Below are 21,989 nucleotides of genomic sequence, written 5' to 3'. Positions count from 1 at the left end.
CTCTCTTTCCGCGGTTCGCTTCGTTTGTCATTTCCACACAAGTGCTCGTCAATTATTTCCCGACAATACATGGCATTTAATCTTTATTTTCAATTTTGCACAATTTTTTACTTGCTACATCATGTCAGATTTTTAAAATATTACCTTTCGATTGCCGACAAAATTGCGACAATTCTCTAGTTTGGATTCAATCGAGGATTAAAATACTTATTCACGTGTCTTATCTAATTGCTGTTATCATTTCGCAACTTCAAAGATAGTCTCAATTTATTTATCCGTTAATTTTCTCTCGATCTCGATAAAATAGATGACACTTCGAAATATATACTACCCTACCGAAATCTGTTGATCAGTCGAGCACGAGATTATTATCCTCGCGAAGATCTATTTGCCTAGACAGCCATGTACACATCCACTTATTGTTACACGGCGATCTACACCACTGTTTTAAGTCATTGCCATACCCATATCACCTTCTTATCATTCTACTTATCTATCCATCCACACACACGTTCTCTCTCTACTTAACCCCCGCTCTTGCGCGAGGAAACGATTTCTGTTCGCGACGGGGTTAGAATGGATTCGGCGAGATTAGGTAGGCAGATACCAGGAGGATTTAGTCGGGAGTGCTCGCAGGCACGAGGCAGGGGAGGGGGAGTGAAAACGTGACGGCGAGAGGAGAGAAGGACGGAGGGAAGGGACGAACGGTGCCGTATGTAGCGCGCTTTTTTACGAGCAGCAGCCCCAGGAAAGCGAAGTACGTTTACGAGCTTATGGCTCGACATGCGCCGAGCATCGTGCGGCCGACGGCGACGAGGGCACAGGCGACAATGTCCGTAGTCCGAGCACGCGTCCTTACCTGCCAGAAGTCAATTTCCTTCTCCGAGGAAGGTCCCTTCTCCGCCGATTCCTCGTCCCCTGGGGAAGGAGCTTGTCTTCGTTCTCGTTGTCCTCTTGTCGAGGACCGCCGCTCTGGTCTCCTCCTGCCATCCCTCTCGCAATGTTTCCCGGTGACTTCGCAACTTTTTCTCATCGAGAGCTCCCATCGTTTGTCGGCTTAATAAATTCGGCAGCGGCGACGTGGTTCGTTTTTAGGCGAAAATTGGGGCTTTAGGCGGCTTTCCAGTGACAGCAATTGGCGCGGATTTCCGAACGAGTACAGTAACACGTGGAAGCGTACGTGTGAAAGCAATTCGAAGCGCGATATATTAAGCTTCCCATTACGCTATCTATTGTGTAATTTTTTTAAATTGTTGCTTGATGATGAAAACAATGTCGTATTACATAGATACTTAAATAAATTATGTTTCGGACATTACGTTCAAAGCAGGATATTTAAGAAAAAAGGGTAACATCTTTGAAGACGCGATATCTCTTAGCGATCTGTGAAACAATTATTTTTTTTTCCTCTTGCAATGTAAAGGCTTTGCGTCGGGACTCGAAGCTTTCTCTTCTCCATTCATCTCCTCTTTGAGAAGTAATGCAATTCCTCGCAGTATTCTATTACAAATATTGGAAACTAGACCTTATTTCCTCCAATTTATCTGCCAATTAGAACGGTATCGCGCTCCGCGACTTTACAGTTGCGCGGACGAAAATTCCCCGTTGCCCCAGCGGGCATGAAACCGTCGTGGCTTCACCGTCGCCGCCGTTTGATTTATCGCGAAATTTGCCCCGCACTCCCACGGGAGATACCGGCTCGGGACGACGTCGGTGGATGCTCTTGCGCGCGCGCGCGTGGATTCCTAATAATCTAATATGCCGCGACCTGAGCGCAATTTCATGCCTCCTCGGTCACGTGTGGCGTGGCGCTCCCTCTCTGTCCGTGTGTGATCAGAGAGTGTCGTATTCGCCCTCCGCTCCTCCTCCGCTCCGTCTCCTTCCGGCATCGTCTTCCTCGCTTGCCACGGGGCCGGTTACCTAGATGATCATAGTGACCGCTGATGGCTGGAGACCTGGACATCCGATAACGGATTAAATTCTCCCGGCGGTGACGTGGCTCGCGTTATCTGTTTGCACGGAAAACGCACCTTTACAATTTATTATAAACTCAATCGTAATTCGGCGAACAAATCCTTACTTGACGATAATATCGTATCATATAACATCTTGCTTCACCACCTGGCAAAATTGTTTCGCTAATTTCTTCGAATTCACCGTGTGTGTCTTTACGAATAAAATGGAAGATTGGACACGTACGGATTGTATCAGCAATGTGACCGTTTACATAAGTAAATTAATAATGACAAGTGCGTCCGAAATAAAGATATCCAGTTCTCGTTTCGGGTCCATCAATTGGGTAAGTGAGTCAAGAACGAGGTCTGCCGAGCCACATTTTCGCTCGCAATCACGCGGACTCTTTTCGGATTCGACGCGCGTCGCGAAGCATTAAACGAACATGTATAACGCGGCGGATACGAACCTCGTACCGCTTCACTCTGATCGGCTTTTATGCGCTTTACATGCACGCCGCGATGGATATCCGCGTGCACGGCCCGCCGCGCGTTAGACGCCTTCCATATTCTATTCTATTCTGTCAGTACGAGATACCCAATCTGCAGCTGCACGCGAGCGTGCACGATCGACCGAGAACTCGATTCCGTTTCTCGCTTTTGATCGTTGATCGTTTACATCAGCGTCAACAGGATTTCTCTCGAGAGGAACGTGTGATTGTCGTCAGGATTTTTGCTGATTTCAAGATAACAATTAATCGATAATTCTTCATATTGTAACAATGTTCCTTAGTTTTACAACAAATGTGTTATAAATTTAATTTTTACGTGTTTGCGTCGGGAGAAGTTGCATTTTACCTATTAAATGAAATTTAAATTGGTAAACCGATATAGATTTTTTTCGCACGACCGTTATTGGAAAAATCGTGTAATTTTCCGCTTTTCCACAACTCTTCGTGGTTTCTTATCGAGGGGTAAACCGCTGGGGGCATTGTGGTGTACACACTGAGAAAAATGCCCGATTAAATATAATTGGACAATCCAATTACACAATAACAAACGGATATATCCAATTAAATTGTATATCCGATGAAAAATATGATCAGTTTTTCAATCAGATTGCATCGGTAACTGCATTTTTCATCGGATAAATTTCATCGGATGTGTCCATAATTTAATCGGAAAACGTAATCGGAAAAATTAACCATCGGAAACACTATTTAATCGGTTTATCCGATGGAAATTTTTCTCAGAGTGAGACAAAACCAAATAAATACTATAAAATAAGATAATAAGGTAAAGTAAGGCCCCCTGGGCATTAGTAGGCATTGGTGTACGTGATTTTGGTCAGCGGCTTACCCCTCGATTCTTATCTCTGAGAATCTTCCTCCCGCGCTAGGACAGCGTAGAATAAACGGCGAATGAGGCTCGCATGCGCGTCCCGAAAGGATACGCTTGAGCGATTTTTACAAAGGAACGAGCTTAACCGAAGCCACTTGATCCAATCTTTCCTGATATCAAGTTGTTCCAAGAAATACTTGCTCGTTTTACATCGGATAATAACGTGGAATACATCCGCGCGATATATTGCGCGATGCTGCGCCGCGCCGGAAAAGCACGGTATATCCGCGAAAAAGAGGAAGTCACATAGGAAATTATTTATTCGCGCTTTACTCGCATTCGTAATTTTGTTTGTATTGCTGCGCGCGTGCGATAAATAGCATTTTAATCTTGCCGCAGCAATATGCGCGACATAGCAGCTTGATATCACGCCGGAATTATTTACTCGCGCGTTTCACGCGCGCCCCGGAGTTTATTTGTTTTCGCAACACATGGATACTTTTATACGCAGCACGTACGATTTTATTAATCTCCTAATAATCCCTTTAGCCCCAACAGAGACAAAAATACTCCAATATCTTGTGCGAGAGTACACTTGTTATTTTTTACACTAGCACGAGAATTATTGTTCAATAGCTTTTGTCGCGATTTACATATCGTTGCGATCGTTTTCAAGTGATCAATTTTGACAAGAAAACTCGGCACGGTTTTGCGTAATTCCGGCTGCTTTTTTAAACGATGCTGATATTTCAGAAACATACACTCTTTGTGCGCGGTACAATATATCGGCGCTGCGATTGTGTTATCGCACAAAGGAACCCGGAAAAAAATTCGGCGGGCGCACGCGAAGTTTTCAGAAGTTCACGTCGACTCATCGCGCGCTCTTAACTCCCCCCCCCCCCCCCGAGTTGTAATGACTTATGAAATGAACTTCTAAAGAATTCATTTGATTCGACTTCGTGACTTGGCGTGATATTACCCCCGCAGTAAGATTAAAGCGATATTAACACGGCAGCAACGCAGCGAGGAGCACGCGATGTCCAGTAGTGGCGATAGATCGCCCTTTTGCCAGGCTGCGCCTCCGACTTCCGAGCTTTGTACTTATTTTGACAAGAGCCATTCTCGCGGAACCCACACAGCCGCGTACAGTATAAACTTCAAATTGACGTTTCTTAAAGTGGCGCACGCGTATCTCGTGGGACGTTCCTTGGCTTACGCGCAAAACGCATCTGCGATTTGAAAAGTTTGCGTAACGCGTGCAAAGGCGAATTATTCTTTCTGATCGTAACTTTGTAAACGATCGGTAATTAGTGTTAATCGCAACGTAATTGACGTTTTCTCGAGGCTATATTAAAATTATCCGACGGCGAAAGTTCATGGCACTCGCATGGCGCGAAGAAAGCTGAAGTTTCGCGATTACTCAAAAGAGCAGCGGGACGCGTTGCTCCTTGTCCGTTTAGTAATTAGAGTCGATAGTTCGGGCGGGATAGTTAAGGTCGTTACCTCTTACTTCAGCCGTTCCGATGTGGGTCAATTTCTTACTTCTCCGCCGTGGCGACTTTGCGGAGGCGCCTCACGGAAAACTCGCGGAACCAATTTGATAATATCGTTGCTCGCGCGCCGCTGCGCTTCCCCATGGCCATGGCTGCTGAAACAATAAAATTACACATATACATGCACACACGTACACGTCACACATGCGTGTTGCGGATGTGAGCGAGCTGCGCCCGCGAAGCTCCTGGGACAGCCTCGCCGCCGCCGACGCCGTCGTCGTAACCGTTTTCCGCCTTCCGTCTTCGAGGCGCTGGACAAGAGATGCCGCGCTGACGCTGAGAAATGGGAAAAGTCACTTTTCTACGTTCCTCCAGGGCCGCTCCACCGCCACGACACGTGCGACCCGAATAGAGATATTGTTTTCGAGATAAATCTGTAATTTTTAACATAAACCCATCTAGTTACGGCTATAAATAAAAAGGTACACGTGCAATAACATACGATACAAATAAGCGCTCAAGTAAACATAGTTGAGCAACGAAATGATTTTTTTTTTAAGAAGAATAAGTAGGAATATAACACGTTCAAAACCAACTTTAGGATCGCTTGGTATTTGCGGAAGTATTTTATAAATATCTCGATAGTCTCGAAAGAGATGCAATTGAATTTTCTGGCAGCGACGTCCCCTCACAACTATTACGGAATAAACGCATTCGAGAAACATTACATTACGAAAGTGGTACGCCGGGGAAACTCTTTAAAAGAAGTGACAAATGGTATGCATTGCGATCTATGAATATTCATCATGTCAGTGCGCGGATAACGCGAATAGCGGAACAATGTTTCATTCTTCAAAAGTACATCGCGTCAACGATGAGATGTGGAACACTACGTTAGAGATATTTTGTTGGTTTCGATTCGCGAAACTTGTGTGCCAGCGAAGCCGCAAATCGCTTATCTGTTGCGTTCGTTGAAGGCAACCGAATAAGATACAGTTTTAGATTATGGATTGTTATGGACACATAAAACGATAATGAGATATAAATTTAATAAAAAATTTACCTCTAATATTATCTAAAATATATTAGACGCATTTTGCGAAAAATTTAAAATTTTACTGTAGATTTAAATGTATTGAATGATATAATTTCTGCTCTGTAATATTCGCTATCTTAATGAAACCAGAAATGGTTCTTCGTGCTATAAACAAGAGGGAACAAAAGGGAGGGGAAGGTTTCTCTTTTAATTGTAAAGATGCAGGTTACGAAGCTTATGAAGCGTTTGCAGGTTGTGTAATTTCGAGTTTGGAAAATTAAAGTACACCATGTCTCCTCTTTGCTTTATAACTCCATAATAATTTCATAATTAATTTTGTTTCTACTTGTTCTTACACAGTAATTATTGGATCGGGCGGGTAGTAGCTCGTCGAGATCTTTAGGATGCCTTAATCACATTTATTAGACCCTGAAAATTCAAGGAGCGTATAAAATTCATACTGGAACTTGGGCGGGAACAACTCGGCGGAACTTCTTGATAAAGATAGCGCCGCTTCCTCGCTGCAATTTCCATAACTGGCAATTTTTAGCGGGCTCGAACGCGCCGACTTATTCTTAACCGCGCGCACTAATTACTACGGATAAAATAGATGGGTCTCTTTCTCCGAGTACGAGTAAATTACTCACTTAATGGTGGACCTCGGATCGTTTCTCCGTTGTTTTTTTGTCGCGATCGTCCGTAATTAAGACGCCGAAAATGAATACTGACCTGCCGGCATAAACACGTAATAGGCCCTCGTTACACGCGATCGCCCAGTTTTTTTCTCAAAATGCTCGGCTTGCCTCTACACCCTCTGGTAGATTCAATCAATTCGGCGCAGCTCGTTTGCAATTCTGTAGGCCAACAGACGAGCCTCGATACACCCCGCTTGTGCAATTAATCAGCATCCTTGAAACGGCTTCCTCTCTTCTTCTCGAATGTATTTTGGTCTCTCTCTCTCTCTCTCTCTCTCCCCCCTCCCTTCCCCTCCTCTTCCCCTCCTCTCTCTCTCTCTCTTCTTCCACCTCTACGCTTCTTTCTCTTTTTTCTCTTTCAATCTACAAGCAGCAGGCGTCGAGCGTGCGCTTAACCACCTGTACTTCGAGTCGATGTTTCATACGCAGACGACCCCTTTCTCGACCCGTTTCCTTGAACCCTGGTATATCAGTCATATCGCTAATTGGAAATCGCTCGTGCGATCTACAATGTCTCGCGCGCGCATACCGGCAATTAAATGTGCGTTTACCGCCAACCGCCAGCCATGCCAGACTTTTACATTAGAAGGAAAGTTTCCGGTCTTTCTCTCTCTCTTTTTCCTTTTTGTATTGACGGAAGATGCCACTCGTGGCTTGATTGCAGCATAGCGGGCATCTTTCCGCTTTAACCCTCATGTATGGTTAACGCATATATAATACGTCCCGAAATTTGCGAGTTTAATTCCGATGATAGTTTCTTTCGAATATCACAATAAAATGAATATTTCCGGTAATATGATTAAATATAGTATCGCCGCAATATTTTTCATGATCTATTACTTAGTTTTTATTTAGCCGCAATAAGAAAATCTCTTCTTTTCACATCTTCTTTTGTCGTACTTTAAAGTTAACTTTCAGTTTAAAAAGATTTAATTTGCGTGAAGAGTAAAAGAAGTTGGCGCAAGTTTAACGCTTTATCATCACGAATGTCGCTGTCATTGGATTTGCATGGAATTATTAGAAAAAGAGATTTGTCCGAACGCGCTTCTCCTTAAACGTAATTTTCAATAGTAAGTTATATATCGATGGTGCGATAACAGATTTCCATGGGATAGAGTAATTAAAGAGACTAATATGTGTCACCGAGGTATAAAGCTACCTCACATTTATATATACATATGTATATGTATATATATATAATCATATGTGTATATTTTCCTTCACAAGAGGCAGGATGCGATGCACACCTCGTGATACGCGTGTCACGCAGAATAGGTTTCCGCGCTGATGCCTTTTAATTGGCGCGGATGTCGTCGCGATTATATGAAAATAAAATGCTCATTACAAGCACAGATTTCCATTAGCTGGATCTGTTTGTGATAAATGTTTACTAGAGCTTGAATAATATGATGCTGTAAACATGTGTTTCCGATGTTTTATGTATTTTATGCTTACTTTTTCGCGGCGCCGATAATTTATATCCATGATATTTCACAACTGCCGTAGGATATATTAACATTTAATCAATGTCGCAGTAAAATCAATAAGTGGAAATTTGCAAAAACCGATATAAACAAGGCGGGGTTTTCCTTTGCTCAAATTGCGAATTTAACAAATATATCTTGTTGAATTAATAACGTCACTGCGGTATGATAACAAAAAGGATTTTAATTTTTACACGTTATGATCAGCAGAAAAACGGTATATTGTAGCGCTCATTGTTATAACATTTGTATGAAAATATTACATGTAAAATGTAGAAATGTCCATTAATTTCACTTTATACAGTAGACACACTGAAGCGCAGACATATTTGCAATATGCTTTTTGTATTTATAGATAAATTTAATTACATTGTTCATACAGTTTAATTCACTGGAAATTGACGGTAATTTTATTGCTAATAGAGACCAATTGAAGTAACGCTTTGATTTGTAGTAATATTTTTGCATTAACAAATTCAAATTTGCGTTGAATGCTTTTTTCCTAACGCGTCCTCGTGCAAAACGTCAGGAGCGCTCGTGCCTCGGACTAATCGCTGATCAATCCGGTCGCGGTACTCGTGCGCGCCCGGTCGTCACGTAAGTGCATGTGCCGTAAGTACTCAGTCTGCACAAGTATTCACCATCCGCACGTGCATCTCGAAGCCAACCGGGAAGCGAACCGAAACGGTGGTGGTGCGGTCACGGCGGTGGCGCACGCGCCACCAGATAGCGGGAGACGAGGGATGGTTTATCTCCCCGGCGCCATAAACGTTGCAGATATTATGGATAGTGGACTGAGTTACGGGCCAATATTTCTTCGTAATTATTCTACGCTCCTACGTAACGGGAGAGATAGCATCGTGGAGAGGAGCCAGGTATAAGGGCTTACGCCGCCTTCCTCCCTTCGCGCCACGTCCGAATTTAGATCCTGTTTTTTATTACCATCCTCGTACGTGATATCGGATTTTTTTCCACGACCCGCGATCAGCGCAGTCGATTTATCGATGTCGTTTGTATGCTTAACCGACGGCCTCGTCTCGTGCATTGTTTTATCCGTCCCGTCGTTGTCGTCGTCGGGGTCAGGGAAAATGCGGAAAAAATGAGTAACGCGTAAATCTCTTTTAAACAAGTCCGTTTATTTCGATTCTCGAATATTGCGCGACACTCACAATTTGTACTTATCACAGTTACGGCAATGTGAAAATCTTGTTTTTATGACTTAATCAATTCATTATAATTGCGCGATACTTTTCCATAATGATTTTTACATTTTATAAGAGGCTTATTCTGCGGAAAAATCTAATTCAAAGTGATTTGACGGCTCTATGAAAAAAATATTGAAAATTGGAGCAACCGTCGGGGAATAAGTGACATTTGTATGCAAAGAATCTTTCATCGTTACTTATCGTCGTTCCTTAGAAAGAATTTCCCGGGGATGTTTCCGCCCGGCGTTTATTCGTAACGAAAGTCGTAAATGAGGGGAAAAGAATACTCCAGGATAATGAAGGCTATAGATAGCAGAGAGTTTGCGCGTAATTGTTCGCAAAAGTGTTTTTCTTTTCTTCGGGGATCGACCGGCGAAGGAGGTTCGCCGAAGTTAATTCCTCATTATTTCGCTACCCCTGGCGACGATTAACGAGACGCCCCGTAGGACTAAAATTGCTACAGAAGGTCGACGATTAGTTTCAAAATACTCTCTAGTAGATCTACGGATTATTTTTCTAAGTTACTAAGTTGTTGCGCAAAAGCGATGCTGTATTTTCTGCGCGATCGTCTAGATGAAATTCCATCTCGAATCTCGGCTTTGGAATCGTACGAATCTGACGGTCGAATTTTATTATCAAAATTTTTTATTGGGGGAATTAGTGATTTTTTAAAATAGACTTTAAGACAGGATATATATAAACAGTAAAATTCTCACAAACGTTAATTTTACAAGTAAATTGTAAATTACGTAGATTTTCTCTTTAACATTTGTTTTATCTACATTACTTTTAAACACAATTACACGCTTTTTCTTCGTAATGTTTGTCTGTTTGTACGCGCAATTTAGTTTCCCGCGTTTATACTTTTCACCTGCCCGTTGTAGAAATAGCCTCGTAAATTCATACCTCCATCCAATTATGTTCTCATTAATTAAACTCGATTACGTTACCAATTTTAGTTGACTGCGAATGCGGCATCCACGTGTTAAACAATTTTTAGCTCGTTACTGTAGCGGAGCGTTTACCGATTATGTGCGCGTCTAACTCCGAGTATTCGCCCGTTGGTAGATGCAACGTGAAATTGTAGCAACAATAGTGCTACAAGCCAACCGGCGTTGTTATCAATGAAAAGATACTTTTCGAACAACAATGCAACTTTGTTCGTTCTGCGCTATTGTATCGGATTATTACCAATCGATGGAACAATATAGAAATCGAGATAGAAATCACATCTGGACGTGGACAATTATTTTTTGATCGTAATCTTAAATTTATTTGCCGAGTATTCTCGAGTGGATCGTCTGGTTTTTAATGATAGGCAATAGAGCCGGCTTTTTCCGGATTACTTGTATTTCGTGCAGTGTAATCAAATACGCGACGACTACTGCGCTCGTTCAATTAAAAAACTTTTCGGAAGAGAAAAATTATTTAGGTAAATGGCGGTCGAGCGTTTTAGGTAAATATAGAGATCACTTTGCGGGAATGATCGCGTTTACATTCAATTCATGGATTTGTTGTTTTTATTTTATTTTTTTATGCCCAACGCACGCGAACGAAGTCGTTTTGCGAAGTTTGGCTCAAAAGATTCAATTGCATGCGTTGCGGGCTGTTTTTTTCCGTATTGAGCTCTCCCGAAATGAAATACTATGAAGTTTAATTGGAAATATTCGATCACGCTTGTGTATTAGTGCACCGCCACGGGAACAGCATACGGAAAATGTTATTATGTGTTTTGTCTTGAAAAACACATTCAGCTCCTTCGATTCTAATAAACATTACTATTTTGACAACATATAATTACAGTTAATAGTACGCATAATGTTCTTATACCGTATACTGAGTCGATTAATGGGAAATTACATTTGGCGGATGCTCCTCGCGGTAATGCGAATAAATTTGGCACACATTTACGCACGAGTAACTACCATTCTTTGATACGCGCGTTATATTATTACATCTTTATTATAATAAATACAAAATTTATCGGGATACCGTTTGAATAATTGGAATTAGAGAACGGCTCGTTCGTTGTACGAAAAAGATGTCGTTGCACACGGAGGGAGAGAGAAGGAGTGGGGCACGCGGTATACTAGAATATGCACCTTCTTTTGCGTTTACGTTACGCAATTTACTTAATACGTGCAAATATCGTTGTGTTTAAACTATCGTGATATCTCTCTGCTTTCAGGATGGTCCGCATGATCGGCGATGAATTCCTCACCGAGGAGCGGGACCGAAAGTACTACGCCGATCACTACACATGCTGCCCACCACCCCTCTTCATCATCCTCATCACCCTCGTGGAGGTGAGTAGATCGAGTTATCCTACGTTCTCGTAACGAGCACGGCATGCGCCGGATAATACGCGCGCACACTACCTGCTTTCCGCTCTTTGATCCTCGCGCTTTCAGTGGTGATTAATACAATTTTTAACGAGACCATTTATGCGCGCAAATACAAACGACGACTAGGACGCGCTTATCAATTCGTGCCGCTTTCTTGGCGCTTTCACCCTCGACCTTTCATTAGTTTTAGGAATAATTTGTTGCCGCCACGCCTGTTGTAGTTGCTGAGGTTTCGGATGTCGAAGTTTACTGTACGTAACGAGCTCGGAGATATCTCCCGTTTAGCCTGTAAATTTCTGTACGTTGCCCTTACGTCTGTTCTGCAGATAGCGAGCATTTTACTTGGAAAAATAGGCGAGGAGGATTTATAATGCTCACGCGAGTCTTTATGTTACTTTTGCAATTTTACGAATCCTCTTTCCTTATAATGCGCGCGTTATCTACGCTTTTAATTGCTCGGTGTGCATTAATTGCGAGAAAGAGGGAGCATCTTCATTTCTCCAACGTTCCAATGCAGATTCTCATTTCTTACGTACGTACGTTTGCGATATCGTATTACGTGATCAAAGATTACAGTTTGCCCGGAGGGAGCAGTCTAATATTCTTTGTGGTCAAAGAGTTAACCGCGCCTGTAAAAGAGTCACGCGCGCTCGCTGCGCGTCGTCTCGTTCTCCATTATTTTCCACATTTTCGCCATGAACATGCGAAACAATCGTCTGTACCGAAGGCGCCACAGGTATTACGCGTACGCACATTACCACTTCCTCGGACTAATATCCGTTTTAAGACCGTCCTATCCGTTCCCTTTTTTCTTTTTCGTCACCGCGCGTACTAATGATCGTTCTTTCACCTTCTTTCCTCTCTTCCATTTTTCCCTTGTGATCGTTCTTTCACCTCCTTCTCTCTCTTCCTTTTTCCCCCTTGTGACACGCGCGGTCTGAAGATGTTCGAGGCAGATTTACTCTGCCGACCGACCTCGTTAGGCGGCGATTTTAATCTTCCGTAAAGTAATTCGATACTCGTAAGCCACCCTCGTTAAAAGCGCGCTCCGATACGGACGAACATCTTGCGCAATAATGCTAATTAAAATTGCGTCAGGTTATTATGTCACGGCTTCGATGGTGCCGTTATAAATATTGATTTAATAGAGATACGCGGCGGCGTCAAAGGACCGGCCGGACGCGCACGCACGTATATCGGGCCATTATAATAAAAGCGCACTCACGTGCGAATCTCTCTTCTAAATTATTTTTGTTAGATTCTGCAGGCCATCAGGAATATAATGAATACACATAATTACTCCACTCTCGTATTATGACCTGCGCGCGGTAAAATTTTAATGAAAACTGTATTATAGAAACGTTTATATTGAGCGTTTCGGCCGCATGGAAAATGAAGCGATTTTATTTTTAAATGAGTTTGATACGCTTCGGAACTCGTTGCGCGATTTTATTACGACATATTGAGCTTCGTTTAGAGCGCGCATCATTCCTCGATCTTTTTGTTACCGATGCAGGAAAATATGTAGGAGAAATTATTCGCAAATTGCGAATGCAACGCTATAGCTTTTTTTCATGACGGGCGATATCGTCGTGTTCCTCCGGCGATTTTGTTCTCCTTGTCATTCGTCACGACGGAACTAACGGAAAGACAACGTAATTGTTTTCTATAATGAGCGACTAGCGCGACTTACAAAGTTACGCATGACAATGTTGCTTTGAGCATCGAGAACGCTGCAACCGTGTTTAATAAATTTTTAATGATCACGGTTTGTTCGTAATTTACGCGTAGACGACAGCGCGCTACGTTGGCCGCGAACGCACGGACGGTTCTCGAAATTCAAATCTGAAGTTCACAATACCATTATTAATATCTCGGGCCGGAATTACGCGCTCTTACTCGCGTGTGTTCGTCGTTAGCAATATATTCGTCGTTATAATAATAAAATTAACTCGAGCGTAACTAATGTCGAGTTGGACGAGTGAAACGCGCGTGAGAGGAAAAAAAACGACACAATGGAAAATTTTTTCGTATTGCCTTGTGCAATTTGTACAGGGCACGATTTAGAATAAAATTACACAAGATGAATCGTGTATGTAATGCCGACGGACGGATTTTATGACGACTGTCGAGCTAATCTTTTTATTTTATTATATCACGTTAATTTAAAAAATACAAGATCGCGAAACCATTATTCGTTAATCAAAGTAGGGAGAAATGGCATGTCTTCGTGACTAACGAAAATTAAGAGAAGTTAAATGTATTTAGAATTAATTTGCGAAAAATGCTGCTGAAGGTATTTAATATTGGAAATTGCAAAATTGTCGCGAGCGCGACCATTCACTCGTGAATTAAAGCTACAATCTAATTAAGCCGGGTTTCAACCGGCGCGCGCTCCATTTTTCTCAACCGCTCATCGTTTCTTGATGCATCGATTGCGCGTGTCCGGAGCGCGAGCGTATCTGGTTTGATGTTCGGTGCGCGAACACTCGCGATCGAAGTGCGCGCTCGTTAATTAAATCTCCAAGTACCTCCACGGTGTAAACTGCAATCCCGGAAGCGACATGTGCGACCACCGAGATAAGATGCGTCCCGGGGTGTGGGATAAGTGCCCGCGACGTACGACGTAAAAGAGTAAATTGGTATCAGTAAGTCCTCTAAAAGGGTACTTAATTGCCACCGCTCAGTCGTCATATTTTATGATTTAATTAAATCGCAAGTATCGCGCTTCTTTTTAGCTCTGTTAAAAGGTTGCGCATTCGTAATTTCATCCGGATGGAGGCTAAAATTGGATTTTAACTCGCAGTAAGCGAAATGCAAATGAAGGAACAAAGAGAAAAAGGAAGACGTCGCGACATTACCGATGAGTAAATTGAGTTTGTTTAGATATGGCGATATTTATATGATTTTTAAATATCATTATTTCCTCTTTTTAGGCGCTCTTTTTATTAATTTCTTTGAAGTCCCGCTTTTGCGAGCTACCCTGTCATATTGCACGAAGTCAGGGAGGAAAAATCATTCCTTTCGTTCGCTCAGTTCGCTATGAACTTTGTGATTCGCTAGTCAAAGCATTTTTCGTTAATTAAATTCCCAGGTATTTCGTGTCGTAAGCATTGATGCTGGTAATATACCTGGATTACCGCGAACGAGACGTACGCTTTGTCTTTGGGAATTGCAATCAAGGAAAATTTTATATAACTTATGCTAATCTATTTCCACAACTACGAAATACTGGAGTTCAATAATATTACGAGAAATCGCGACGCCACAAACAGTGCTGAACACCTCGCTTTTGTCAAGTCGAATCAAAGATGTAATAAATGTGAATTATTTAGCTCGCGACGTATATGAAACTTTAAATTTATGACATGTGCAACTGCAGGATTTGTCAACTTTACTCGAAATTCCTTTACATTTATATAACATATCGCGGTACGAATCTAAGTTAAAAAACGCAGATAGCATCGAGTGCACGGTGATTTTATCTATATACGTATGTGCGCATGTATCAGCCGCGTCTGCGGTTTATTTGTCAAGGAATTCTGCGCTAATTAAATCTGCAGGTATCGTAAGTGCAGCGTGGAAAGCGATCCCGGAAGCGTCGAACCGCCGCATCGCTACCGGACGGTTGTGCCGTATACCGGCATGCGGGATAAAGCGTCCGCCTCGCTATCTCCTCCGCCGCGATGAGTGGAGGAGGAGAAGGAGGAGGAGGGGGAGGGAGGGGACGGGGGGAGAACGAGAAGCTGTAATTTTAAACGGCTCACGGTTAATACCCATTAGTGACTGGGTTAATACATGATTCACGCGCGCGCGGAGATTGTCACATTCGGCTCGATTCTAATTATAATTTATCGCCCGTACGCGAGATCTTCCCACCTGACTTCCGCCTCGCGCGTACCCGTAAAAGCTCGCGTCACTCACGATGGTACGCGCGTACTGGTAAGGCAGTGGCCAGCGACGTGTGTACGCGTCGACTTTTGTGAAACATAATCCGACGTTATACGTTGGTTTTATTTTATATAATATTCTCGGCATTGTATTATTACGCACATTACATTACACAGTATTTCGCACCTCTCTCACTCTCTTTCTCTCTCGGTACATGCTTCGTTCTTTCGTTTTACCGCGTGAATTTGAGCGAAACATTTACTATGCTGTACGTTTTCTCCGGCAGTTTATCGTGATCCGAGATCTGGTTCTGCTATGAATTGAATTTAAAAAAGATCTCGCGACGTGCTAATAAAATCTCCGCGCGATGTAATTGCGCTGTGTAAATGTGCCGTTTTATTCTTTCTCTCTTTAAAATCGCGATAATTTTCTAATTCCCTAGCGATCACTGTGACGAAAACTGGTCGTTAGTGATGTGCATAGGTGTAACTTATCCTGGGCGATATGCATGTATGTATGCATTCGTGATACATTCCGGCCTGCGTGGATTACAAGCGGCAATTTAAACACGCGTTATCCCGCGTTACAAACGAGCCGAACGATTACTTATGCGCGACGTATCGTAATTTCCGTGACTATATCGCTTTTCACGCCGCAACATCGTCGAAATAAGATCGCCTATTAATTTTCCGCTCGGTCGCTCGCCCAATGATGACTTGCGAGAGATTCCACAGATAGTATAAGTGGAGAATGTATGAATAGACAAGCGACAACATTTGTAAATCAAAGAACATTTCGCAGAAAAAAATTTACTTCCCTCGTGGCCTGCGAATGGCTTGATAATTAACGCGTTACAATCGAATATTAAAGCATTTTGGTAGATTGGATTTGGGCAATGGAAATAATCAACAACTAGTAAATAGGAAATGTATCTTTTATTTTAATTAACATGATTTTTGTTGTACATAATTTTAAAACTAATCTAAGTTTAATTACTAAATTTTTAATCAATAATTGCTACTGAAAACGTGGAATTGGAGGATAACAACGACGAAATAAATTTCTAATTAAATCCTTTGTGGGAATAAGCTATTTTTACTTGGAACGTGAAGACGTGTTTCTACAAAATCTTGGAAATGTGCTCTTTTTCGGGTAAAGCTAAAATAATTTTGTAATTACTTCGTAATTGACTTGTCTACTTCGTCTGCAATGATTAATGAAGAAGAGAATTGCATAAGGGTTAGAATACGCGGAAAAACCGGTTGCATAACGCGACTTGTAGAAAGCTATTGCAATTCTAATTGTATCATAGCATCGAATTATTAACATATGCATTTTTTATTTCGCACTGTTATCATGTGGCCTCCACGCGGAACGCCGTTTCGCTTTGCTAATTGGAATACTGTTTTTAAAAAAGCTTAAGCACAAATCAATAATAGGCAGCTGTTTCGCTAATTAATGCTGATCATATTCTCTCCATTATTAGACATCACTTTTGTATCCCGTGGCGAACTCTTCCTTTCATCATCCGTTTCTCGCTTGTTGTTTGCTTTTGTAGCCCTTTGTGAAACCAATTAATGACTTGTTCATGTTTTCATCACACCGTCTATTGTAATCGACAGTGCTTTTATTATTTGTTTACACGCGCCTTTAAAAAGCGAGATGCGAGAATGCAACCTGTTCACAAAGGGAAAAAATATCGCTAATAGACTATAACGAAAATTGAAGTTCGTTTGGAATTATTTAATAGAAAAATAGTGCATGTTGCATTTGGAGATATTTTTAGAAAGATATTTTCGTTCCTCCGTGTGTCCGACGTTAAGTCGAAAGACGTATATTTGTGGAACGGGTAATAACCGATTCAGTTTCAACTCGTCGTGTTGCAAATCAGAATTAGATTGCGATTAGATTCGTTCTTGAGAATGCACCGTAGTTTACAGCTATGCGCACTTGGAAAATATATTGTTTACGCGATAACTGCCGTTGTTCGTTTCTACTCTGTTCGCTTACCACCATATTTCGCGGCAATGAGCACGACGCGAACTTTTATCTCGGCGCCGGTGATGTATGGTCCCGGCGTCGCGACGCTCGCGTCGTCTCGCGTAGATCCAAGGTGGCCCACAGTTGATGTCACTTTCTTTACGCGGGTGAAGTCTCGCCTTTTCGGAATCTTGCCGGCGCTTCCCGCAGAAATGGCTTCGTGCAGATTGGAGTGAAATTTATGCATGACGCTTCGTTCGTATACCTTGCCATTATACTTAACTATTTTATTTCTCAAGTTGCGTTTTCTAAATTCACGTTTCTAAATTATCTAGTTCCTTTAAATTCTCCAAAATGTAATGTCTGTTTGGTATTTGCATGAGGAATTCGCGCTGGCAGACATTTCCCCTTTCAACCCCTTGTTTTGCATATCCTCGGCGATGACCCTGCGCATCCCAGTGGCCGTGCCTTCTGAATGCGCATCCACGTCGGCGGCGAGTGCGAGGCTGAAGGCGCAAGACGTTTATGTATTTAGGATGAACGTACATTGTAAGGGAGAAGGTCGATTGCAAGGGAGAAGAACTTCCGTTTCGTCTTATCTCCCTCTGCCTCCCCGTGGCAGAGGGGTGGACACCCATCGCTGTTCCGCCTCGCCCCTATCCGCCCGACATTCGAGAGTTTCCGCGAATAAATGTGTATTTGTTTTGTCGCACGGCACTGTGTAGCAAAGGAAAGTTGTTCCTGGGTCTCCGCGTGAATTCCCGTCCGCTCTTCTTCCTCGCGCGACCCGCGCGTTTATTTTCTCGATTGCACGGCTGTTACATATATGTGCGGGATGTCTCCTGCGCGAGAGATATACCTCAGAAACGGATTCGGAACTTCGTAAGAGCGAGATGGCTCGTACGAAGATGCGCCCAACTTTTCGTTTTCTTTCGATTAGTTTTCTTTTTGTGCCGCGAGATTTGATACAAAACAGTCGTTGATCCAATTATCCCCTCGTCTTTAAGAGCTGCATTCTAAATGACTACCTTGCTCTTGAATATACAGCCGGACACGCCCAATCGTAGATTGCCCAACGCGTTCACAAATTCCAGGCATTCCTCCAACTCATCGACTATCATCTTTTGTACGTTGAATATTTAAAGCAGCCTCTTGAATATTTCGTTAAATATAAAATATTGAAATATTTCGTTATCTCGCTGTCGAGTTACCTTGGGTATCTCTTTTTTTTTTTTTTTTCAAATTTTGTAGATCGGTTTATATATTTATATTATTTTCCGAGTTTTGCGTTAGTTATATAACGGTAGAATTATAGGTTTAGACGAATTTCATGTTCGATGGTGAATTATTCTTACATCAATATCGATTGTTATATTCAGTATTTTATAGCGAATGTAATATCGATTATTTGTATCTATCGAAATCTCATGCTAAATCTTCTTTCGCGTAACTCTCATAGGACCGATTTAGCGCGCGCACGTTCTTTCGCGAACGCGAGGAATTATGGACGCGCATACCTATCCGAGTGGAGAGGGAGCGGGAGAAAACGAGAAGAAAAACGAAACGGAAGGACTCTACTACCTCTCCTCTTTCGGAGCAGCTCGGAACAGCAGGGGAACCGGTAATCTTTCGTGCGGAACCGGCCTTTATTTCTAGCTGTCGCATATTTTCGCCTGCGACGCGTTCGAGCAAAGGGGCGTCGACGAGTCTCTCTGCCTTCTCTCCGCTTCGAGAATCGATAATCTCGATCCTCCGTTCGTTCTATGCCGTGGCAGCGCCTTTTCTTCTCTTCCCGGGCACCTCGCTCCCGTGATGTCGCGCGGATGCACGGTTATCTAAATAACCATGAGGCTTTATCGACCGATACATTTTCTCTTTTTCTTCTTCTTCTCCCCCCCCCTCTCTCTCTCTCTCGCTCTCTTTCTCTTCCTCTTTATCTCGCAACGACAAGTTGTACTTTACACCGCCGTGAAATGCCTCTTCACACTCGCACGTGTGATGTCGTCGAGTTCTCCCGTAGTCTGTACTGATAAAAGCCACACCGCACGTTAAGCCGCATCGATTTTTATGGGCATTACGCGCATTAGCTTGTCGGTCTCGCGACAGATTGCCCACCGAAATTCGAATGTACGGTGCCAAACGGGAGCGATATCGGGCATGCAGCGTTTAACGCGAAACGTGATTGGCTCGGTCCGTCAGATGTGAAGGCAAAATCCTAGTTTCACAATATGAAGAAACTAATACTCGTCCGACCAAAGGGCAATTAATCGCGACAACGGATTTTATCTTTTTGTTACAAAAATTCGCTCCTTTCTCCCGTGTGAGCATAATTGACTGCTCCACGAATCGTTTTCATGTTAACTCTAATATTAATTATAATTTAATATAATTCCTTTCTTTTTTTTGTCTAATAGAAGTGAAGGGACGGGAAATCGATCGAACGTTAGTTAATAGTTTGTGATAGCCTTACATTTAATTGCACGTAACTCATAAACTGAACGAAAGTTTTGTCGTGATCCTTTAATGATCGTGTCTCTCCGCGTTAACTGACGTAAAACTGTAAAGTTCGCGGAATCGATAGGATATAACATACTGATAGACACGTCGCACGACCTGGAAAACCGACAGATACAGAGCGCAGTAACCGGAAGCTGGGCGACCTTAAGCGAGATAAGGACGCCGGATATTACGAAGACGTCAAAGTAGCAGGCCCGCTCCTCCCCTCTGCCCCCCCCCTCTCTCTCTCTCTCTCTCTCTCTCTGTTTAACAGAGGAAACCTGCAACGAACCCCTCGCCGTTGCACTTTGTTGCCGTTGCCTATCTCCTCCTTAACAGCAAACACCTACTACTATTCCGCCCTTCCGCGCCCACCCTTTTCCGTGCCTAACTACTCACCAGCTAAACTAACGTCGTTATGCCGAGACGATATTATGAGCGGGTACAAACGACGCTCCGCGATCGGCTCGCCCGCAAATTGCGGACGTACAAATATTACGCAATTATTTGGAACATCGGGAAAACACCGCGGTCGCATCGGCGACATATTCGCGGGAATCGGCTCTCGCGACGGGAACATTTGCCGCAACGTTCGGCGAAAATGTTGGCGAGATATGGCAGCGTGCGAAGCAGCACGGTGAATAAGCGAAGAAAGCGTAATTTGCGTCGTCGCAAATCCGATCGAGAATTTCGCGACTGCACGATTCGGATGCCGGCGCTGGAAAAATGCAGGAGAGACAGATATATAAAAGATTTGGACGGAGGAGGAATAAACAGCGAGCAATTTAGCAATAATGTAATAATAAATTGCTCTATAGAATAAATTGATTCAGTTATATAAGTAAAGAAAGTTGGTCGAGACGTTTCAATTCGTGGAAGGGTGGCCTCCTTTAGTTCGGATGAAGTAAATTTTATTTTAAGAATTTATACAGCAGAATTTATCGCGCGCGATATTACGTACATACTATTAATCGTGCGGTCCTCGATTTACAGAAATAATAATTAATAATAATTGTGCAGCTGTTACATCTCGACGGCACGGTAGCGTTTGATTCGTCTTTTGATTTCGATTTTGACGATCCCCGGCACGTGTTACTCGAGAGATGAAGAAAATCTAAGCTCGAGGTATTCAGGCATTATTTGAAACAGCCAGGCGATACACGGCGGATATGAGAAGTGAGAAGAGACGAAATTCGAGACTCTCTGCAGTGTAGCTGAATCTCCTGGACGTCCTCGGAAATCCTGCACAATCCCTCGTGAACACGTATATTCCATCATTCCCTCCACGACCGATTCGATTGGTTCCCAGTTGAGCTCGCTATGTTAACCATCACTAACACAATGTGAGCAGAAATTGATTAATACGATCCTATCTCTCTAATCGTTTCTGTCGGATTTTGATGGATCTCGCGTCACCAAATTATAAATTTCCCCGACGTTACAAGGTGCGTGCTGAAAGTGGAATTTTGTCTTGTACAAAAGTCTGTCTTTGACGTGTGATTTCCCGCAATAAAACGGGATTACAACAGTTCTTTGTGCTAATAAAGCCCCTTCATCTGTATATCAATTTTCCCATCTGTCACTCACGATCACTGCTCCATTTAATTTAGTGCGAGCCCTTCGCGGATGATGTACTCGCTGTGCAGTTTGCTTCGCACGTGCTGGCGAGTTTGCTTTTACGCGTGCTTAATATGTATGATCGTAATATACTAGACTGTATTAATTTATAACATAATGCTACGTCGTATAAATTGCTCTGAGTGTACAACAACCACGTACACAGATTTCAAGGTACGCACTTAATCCTCAAATGCATCGTCAGCTGATAACAGCGCGCTAAAATTCGTATGAAGCAGAGAAATGTGTTTTATAAACTGTTGGGAATATGAATTTGAGAGAAATAGACGACGCAGAGGGTGAGAGAGGGGGAGGATATGACTAAAGATAACTTTTTCGTTTTGACGTAAAGGTCGCGTATATCTAATCTTTAAACGCGTATTGTACCAGAAAAATGCTGACGTACATAAGAGTCGATTTGAGAGTCATGAAAGGGTCAATTCCGAATTGACTT

General features: G+C 42.7%; 1 protein-coding gene across 3 annotated transcripts in view; it reads left to right on the top strand.

Moving 5' to 3' along the window:
- The window catches only part of LOC105567785 (protein rhomboid), a 420,998-nt gene that overhangs the window by 273,031 nt on the left and 125,978 nt on the right, over positions 1-21,989 (top strand). For all 3 annotated transcript variants that reach the window (XR_001009390.1, XR_001009389.1, XM_012022926.1), the window contains exon 5: positions 11,395-11,512. Coding sequence is in view for 1 of the 3 variants with exons in the window: in XM_012022926.1 (XP_011878316.1) it covers positions 11,395-11,512 (118 nt within the window). In the remaining 2 variants the exon portion in view is untranslated. The remainder of the gene's footprint in view (positions 1-11,394; positions 11,513-21,989) is intronic.

This window comes from Vollenhovia emeryi, unplaced genomic scaffold (assembly GCF_000949405.1).
Source record: "Vollenhovia emeryi isolate VEMERY1.0 unplaced genomic scaffold, V.emery_V1.0 DF939134.1, whole genome shotgun sequence".
Taxonomy (NCBI): Eukaryota; Metazoa; Arthropoda; class Insecta; order Hymenoptera; family Formicidae; genus Vollenhovia; species Vollenhovia emeryi.
This window is presented reverse-complemented; position numbering and strand designations above follow the sequence as displayed.